Source organism: Hordeum vulgare, chromosome 7H (genome assembly GCF_904849725.1).
Source record: "Hordeum vulgare subsp. vulgare chromosome 7H, MorexV3_pseudomolecules_assembly, whole genome shotgun sequence".
Classification (NCBI taxonomy): domain Eukaryota; kingdom Viridiplantae; phylum Streptophyta; class Magnoliopsida; order Poales; family Poaceae; genus Hordeum; species Hordeum vulgare.
The window spans coordinates 9,847,026-9,854,649 of NC_058524.1; the positions used below are offsets into that span (position 1 = coordinate 9,847,026).

At 44.7% G+C, this 7,624-nt stretch overlaps 1 protein-coding gene across 1 annotated transcript; it reads left to right on the forward strand.

The window, feature by feature from the left end:
* Positions 1-3,127: 3,127 nt before the first annotated feature.
* On the forward strand, positions 3,128-6,929 carry LOC123411971. The gene is made up of 2 exons (XM_045104932.1): positions 3,128-4,510; positions 4,992-6,929. The coding sequence occupies exons 1-2, from the start codon at positions 3,136-3,138 to the stop codon at positions 6,704-6,706; spliced, it is 3,090 nt and encodes a 1,029-aa protein (XP_044960867.1). The 5' UTR covers positions 3,128-3,135; the 3' UTR covers positions 6,707-6,929.
* The last annotated feature ends 695 nt before the right edge of the window (positions 6,930-7,624 follow it).

The following is a 7,624-nucleotide window of genomic DNA, read 5'->3' on the forward strand; positions in this document are numbered from 1 at the left end:
TAAGTGCACCCGCAACGCAAGTTCTCAGACCGCCAGCGCCTTTTACTTGTAATTTTACAGCGGAATACTTTGATCGATCTCCATGCATCACTGGCAGATAACGGCTTCTCGGTATTCCGAGAACCAAGAATCCGCTCGTGTCCTCTGGTTTTCTATGATAGCTCTTTAGATGGAAGAGTGAAAGAATTTAGCTTCTTATTAATGCATAGCATGTAGAAAAGTAAAATAGAGTAGTTAGTGCATGATACATTCAACCACACACTAGTAATGATACTTCTTTCTGATCAGAAACAGGATATATGTACGTGGCTGTACATTTCTAACTGCAAGTTGGGAGTCGTCGATGATATTGGGGAGTCAGGTGATCAGGTCTCTCTCTCTCAAAAGCCATAGGGATATAAAATCGCCATGTCTTTCTCTGATCACACATGCAAACTATGTTTATCTATATATAAGCCATCGATTCCAAGTTTACATGTGGGAGGGCTCTCTATTCCAGCTACCTAGCACTGACCCCAACACACCCAATCAGTTGTGCCACGACTGGTAATTGACGATACAAAGGGAGAACTGACTGATATATTGAACAAGCACAGTCCTCCTCCACAGTTATGGCAAAGCAAAGGGGCAAATAGTGTTCAGTCCTCCACCGTCCTCCTCCTTGCTATATTATACAACCTTCAGCAGAAAATCACGCAATGCACCACCATAAGTCGCATTAGTTGCATTATGAGACTAGAGGAGCTTTATTATGCACCACCACAAGTCGCATTAGTTTTAAAATGTGGTGATGAAGGGGGGCTTCATTAAATTAAAAAAGACTAAAGGAGCCTAGTTGGTTTTAGTGAGAGTCCGAGAGACCAAAACTGATTTAAAGAAGAACCACTGTTTGGAGATGGCAATGAAAATAACTTATACTTGGTGCGAAGAGACATTTGTAGCACAAGGTGATTTGAGCGATATATACCATCAACGAGTTGAACGTAGCGGGTAGCGGCAATCGAGTTAAAGAAGCGAGATGAACACCTTCCCCAGAAGAAAATCTGTTGTGAGAACAAACCTGAATCGAGTCCAACAAACGGAGGGAGATTCAACCTGAGCAAGAGACTCTGATGCGAATTACATGAAGCAATCATACAGTCCTCATGTGCGACGCCAGCCTGTGCCTCACGATGATAGTGTGGATGACACCGTTGCTGCTGCGAATGTGACATTCTCATGATGATGTGGATCACGTGGCAGTGCACACGGTCGTCGCACCGTATTGCTCTCCTAATGTCAATGGTTTTAACAGGCATGTCTTGTATTAGTTTTGTGACAGTATGCTGTTAGTAGCAACACAAATAGCCTTAAAAGAAGATTGTATTCCGAGCTAATCCAGCTCCAAAAGCATATGCTCATATATATTGTCCATCACACACATCGAGTAAGTATTCAGGCTTGATAATTATTTACAGGGCAATACTTTGGGTCATCTCCGTGCATCACTGGTTGGTACAGATAACGGCTTGTCAGGTGAATTCCGTGAACCAAAATTCCGCCGTCCTCTGGTTTTCTATAATAACCCTTCGGTTGAAACAGTGAGAGAAAGAATTGAACTCCTTACCAATCTAGAGAGGTAAAAATACAGTAGTTCGTACCAGACTTCCAGCTACCCAACACTGATCCCAACCATGGTTTTCATTTTCAGTGAGATTTCAATGAAATTCATTGAATTTCATTAATTTCAATAGACACTGAAATATTACGTTTCGGCCAAAATATTTCAGCAATTTCAGTAGTACACTGGAAATCAAATATTTTTCAAAATACTTTTCAAAATTTTCAAATATTTATTTAAATTCAAGTGAATATTTCGGTCCTTTGGTGGAAATGCAAACTGAAATTATTGAATTTCACTGAATTTCAGTGATTTCGGTTGGTGCTGAAATTTTTTCTGAACTGAAATTCAAAACTATGATTGGTAGTTGGTTAATTAATCAGTCCACAGTTATATATTGTAAAATAAATGATGTCGAAGTCCAAGAACGAGGTAGCAATAGCAGCACCGTCGCCGATAGATCACCAATTCACTGGTTAGGGGCACCATTTGGATATCCTTCACTAGCATGGGCCATGGTTCCCTGTGGTAACCTGTAGATGAGTTACTGAATCATGTATGTATCTAAATAGGTCCTCACCCGGTATGGTCTCCTAAATGTAAGCAAATCGAAGATATTCAGTAGACCATCTTCATAATTGTATCACACATAATTGATTCATATCTATAAATAAAAACTGATGTGTCTTCGTAACTCTATCTATACAGAATTACAGATTATAGTCGATGGATCATTATAGTTTTATCTAAGCAGGTCTACCAGCTGTAATCCAAACTTAATTCCCATGTACTGATCTAGTATCATGAACAACTTTGTACACGTCTAACAATCAACAGACTTGGTGTTATAGTGCGGATGCACAGATGCTCGCTGGTCTCAATTTCTCCAATGTTTCATTTAAATTCTGTAGGAGAAACTGTAATAAAGTGGCGCATGCTATGGCGGCACTAGGTGTGTCGGGTGTTGCCGGTTCTGGTCTCCTATGGCCAGATGATGTACCAAATGATGTTGTTGGTGTGGTGGCTAGTGATATTGCTATGCCTGCTGTTTAATATAGTGGTGTTGTCCAAAAAAAAAAAACAATCAACAGACTTGGCAGATCTGAACTATAATCTTCCATACTCATCAATTCTGTAAAACACAGTGGTTGGTGCATGATTGATTCGAGTGCGCTAATTGTCAACTCAGTGTCAAACTGATTGTTTAATTATGTATGAATGTGGCTGTACATTTCTAAATTCTAATGCAATTTGGGAATGTATTAGGCGAAGAAGATAGGAAGTTGCCCAGTCTTGTCCGGTCACACAAACTGATTGTTGGACAATAAGAAAGATATAAAATTGACCATCAGCATCGGGCATCGAGTGTTAGTCTTGTCTAGTCACAAAAAATATGGGGAAATGATTCCATGTTCACATCGGGACAGCTAAGCCACCGTGCATTGACTCTTGACTTGGCAATATGCATTGACTTTGGCTGTGGGATGATATATAAATTCAGTCAGAACCCATCGAGCTGATAGCAAATTAAGCAGATGCCTTCTATGGCCACTCCGGATGTAGAGAAGCAGCAGGTCCATGGCGGTAAGCGCGCCGGTCATGATGATCAAGGCAACGATTCGAAACTCTACGAGTTCAAGGAGCAGATCCTGCTTCTTTCAACTCTGGTGGCGACGGTGACGTACGTCGCCGGCCTGAACCTGCCGGGTGGGTCCTGGGAGCAGGACAATCCGGAAGGGCGCATGGCCGGCGATCCGATCCTAAGGGATACCCACTACCGTCGGTACCTTTCTTTCTACTACTGCAACGCCGCCGCGCTCGCCGCATCGCTCGTGGTCTCCCTCATCGTCATCGTCCTGCCGAAGAAGAAGCATTATTGGACAGTGGCGCTGCGGATGGTGATGATGCTCGACCTACTCGGCCTCATGGGAGCCTACGGTGCTGGGAGCTGCCGGGATACATTCACAACCATCTATGCGGTGGTAATCTTCTCTTCTTTGGTGTTGATCATCATATTTGTTTCCCTCTACGTCTGGCGCACGACCAATGTCAGTTCTACCACCAATGGAGATGACGTGGTCCGTCGCTCTAACCCCACCCCCAATGGGGATGGTAGGGCCCCTCACTCTAACATCACAAGAACTGGAGATGGTGGGGTCCCTGACTCCAATGAAGATGGTGTGGTCCCTGACCCTAACCTTACGGCCAATGGGGATGGCGGGGTACCTCACTCCAACACCAGAAATGGGGATGGTGGGGTCCTTGACTCCACTGGTGATGATGACAAGGTCCACTCCAACTCCACTTCCAAAGCCATGATGCGGTTCATGTTGTTGCTCAAAATAAAGCGAGCCAAGACCAAGATGCATGCGTGGATTGTACTCACATACCCTGCCAGCAAGCGGGCTGAGAAGGAGCAGATCGATGTGTTGATGTTACTCGCAACCTTCGCAGTCACCATCACATATGTCGCCGGGCTGAGCCCGCCTGGTGGGTTCTGGACCAGCACCCAGGACGGACACCGTTTGAGCGACCCGGTGTTACAAGCCCGTGGCCGGTACCGTTCCTTCTTCGTTTGCAACACCACTTCATTCGCCGTGTCCCTGCTCATCATTGTGCTGCTCTTGGAGAGGAAGCTGCTCAAGGAGAAGCTGAGCAAGAACTTCATATTCATGGTAGGATTGACTGCGCCCTACGTGTTGATCGCCATTGCTCTCTTGGGGCTTATGGGGGCCTATGCTGCTGGGGGCTGCAGGGAGTCTGACAATACCGCTCTTGTCCTTGCGGTCCCTGCCGGCGTATGCCTACTGCTGGGGTTTGTTACTTACTACGACAAAGGTTGGAAACTACTCACGGACAAGCTTCATGATGTTTCAACGCGTTTCAGGAAGCTGGTCGGCATTCCTTCAGGTATGGCTGTATATCTTTATATCTGAACTAATGTATATCAAATGGTTATTGTACATCCATAGTATTCATACAGTGGTTTCTATTTTTCTTAACCATATCCAAGTCACATATTTCACTTGATTTTGTATCCAGGTTGGTCGTAATTCCTCAATGCGAGAGTCTGTTGTGACTGGAAATTATTACATTATGCGTTTGACTTTAATACTCATGCATTTACTAGCTCACTCAGTTCACTATTGTCTATTCTTGTCTCGATGAAGCGTAGAATGGCTATATTGCACGCTGGAGCAGATTAGCGCTCCGATTATGTACATGCACATTGCTTATTTTATAAGTGTATATTAATTATCAGTTTATATGACGATTTTCAAATATGCTACGAAGGGAGTAGTTACATATTAGTTCAAATATACAAAATTATTGATCTACTTAGTACTAGTTGGTTGCCTATCTGATTGACTTATTAGAAATTAATTTGCAGGCACCTGCCGAGGCACAGATGAACTACACCAACAGAACACCCGCTATCTTGTTATGCTCCTTGCTACACTTGTGGTGACCATCACATACCAAGCAGGACTAGATCCACCTGGTGGCCTTTGGCTAGATAACCGGGATGGGCATGAGATCAGCCACCCAGTGCTCCAAATGACACATCCTACTCGGTATAGAGTGTTCTTCTATAGCAACTCGGCAGCTTTTGTCACATCCTTGGTCGTTATCATGATGCTCCAGAGCAAATTTCTGCTCAACCGGCACACGCTGGAAGCAACCCTGGTGCTGGACTTATTTGGCCTTGTTACTGCCTATGGTGCCGGGTGCACTAGGGATGTAAACACATCAATCTACATCGTCGCCTTGGCGGGACTTGTCCTCGTCTATGTGATCGTACATATCACCATAAGAGACCATGCCCCAGAACCTGCGGGTGATCATGCAGTAAAGGATCTGGATGACAAGCGTAAGGTGTTGCTGCTGGTTGCTATCTTGGCCGCTACCCTCACCTACCAAGCTGGCCTCACCCCACCCGGTGGCTTCTGGTTAGCAGATGACCGAGAGCTTGGTCGCCGCGCGGGTTTCCCAATCCTCCATGACAATTACCCTCGTCGTTATAATGCATTCTTCTACTGCAATGCGACAAGCTTCATGGCGTCTATAACCCTCATTCTTCTCCTTGTCAATCCGAAGCTATACAGGCCAGGTATACGTTGTTATGCGCTCTATGTATGCATGTTGGTGGGTATGTTTGGCCTCATGGGTGCCTACGCTGCTGGAAGCGCACGACAACTGAAGACCTCCATCTATGTATTAACTTTGGTGGGCATGGTCTTAGCCTTCATAGCTTTTCTGGTAGGCATTTTCTGGTTCATCATCAAATCAAAAGCTGGCAAAGATAGGCGAGATCAAGCAGTTCATAGCAATAGTGGCAGCAAAGTGTTCAGCAACACTAGTACCCGCACCATCATCAGCACTAACGCCGCTGCCGCTACCACCACCACCACCACCATCACCATCACCACCACTACCACCACTAGGAGCAGCAACAACCATAGCAACATCATCACCACTACCAGTAGCAACATCAACAGCAGCAACAATAAAGAGAAAGAGAAAGAAACCGTCGAATACCTTATGTTGCTAGGAATCCTGGGTGCAAGTATGACATATCAGATTGGCCTAAAACCACCGGGGGGCCTGTGGCAAGACAACAACATTGAACACCTTGCTGGCTACCCCGTCCTCCACGACATCAACAAGCATCGGTACGATGTTTTCTTCTACAGCAACTCCACTTCCTTCATGGCCTCGGTCGTCGTTATTGTCCTGCTTCTTCCATGGACGACGTTCCAGGAACGCAAACCGCCACTCTGGCTAATGCATATAGCCGTTTTGCTGGACATGGTTGGTCTCCTAGTCGCCTACGCAGCAGGCAGTACTAGGAAATGGGGAGCATCCAGAAACGTCATATTCCTTGTCATCCCTGTGTTGGCCTACATTGCACTCTATGCAACAGCCTTAGTATTCTTCCCCAGGGGAAATGGAAGTTGCTGGAAACGCTTGGCTTCCTGGTGGTTTAGGAAACCAGCAATACTAGCAAGATGGAAGGGTGCAAATATGTCCTCATCATCCGAATGTTGCCCAGCAGAGTCTTCTTCCGTGGGAATTACCGAAGTGGCAATATCAGCCCCGGTATAATGATAGCCACACACCACATACATGATGTCATGTGATTCTTTGTATAACTTTGACTTTTTTGGGGGAATCAACAAAAAGAAACAAGTGGGAGGAACTTCATGTAAATCTGCAGCCGAGTTCATGAAGAATTGGATCCATTATCCAAGTGAACTTGGCTCGACCACGAGCACATCGTGTGTATGCCAGTTACTAAGTTGGTTATACATACGTATTCCATATTTTAGTATTCTTCGGACATGTCTATGAATTGTTACTGAGAGCTTGTGTAGCGTGCCCCGTCTCCACTGGTTGGATGGCTCCTCGCCCTTCTGTAGTTGTCCTTGTTTCGTGGCCTTCATTTGCTTTCCTGGTTACTAAACAGATTTCAATCTAATGGTTAGGTGCATAACCAAAATTCATGATGTAATGACAACATACATGATCTGTTAGTCCAACGAGCAGAAGAAGGAAAAGGAAATGGGTATCTGTCAGCACAAGCTAAGCTATCTCCGCATTATTGGGAGGAGGGTGGGGCGCTAAAATTTGTATCTGTAAAGTATTTTGAGTCTAACTGTCAAGTGCATGCTAACCAGTTGCTGTTGCACTAGAAAAAGGATGATCCTATGTTGACATGCCAAATCTACAAATTGTGATACAAAAGCATGCACATGCATCGCTGTGGACTTGGAAACCTAATTGGTAATTTTTCAAATCCTTGTCTGAGCTCATGACGAATTGGATCCAAGTAAGCGATTGGGTTGGTTATTCGTACTTGTTTTCATATTTTACTCTCTCCCCGTTCAAAAATAAGTGTCGCTGATTTAGTTCAAAGTTGGTACAACATTTCATTATTGGGACGAAGGGAGTAGTATTCGTCGGACATATAAGCATCATTCTGTATTGTGCAGATTCAAAAGAGATTCTGCGCATGTGCTGATC

What these genes read in the sequence shown, in the direction of transcription:
- LOC123411971 (XM_045104932.1), top strand. Translation starts at nt 3,136, where the DNA reads ATGCCTTCTATGGCCACTCCGGATGTAGAGAAGCAGCAGGTCCATGGC. An exon ending in GCTGGTCGGCATTCCTTCAG is followed by an intron (nt 4,511 to 4,991) that starts GTATGGCTGTAT and finishes ATTAATTTGCAG; the next exon opens with GCACCTGCCGAGGCACAGAT.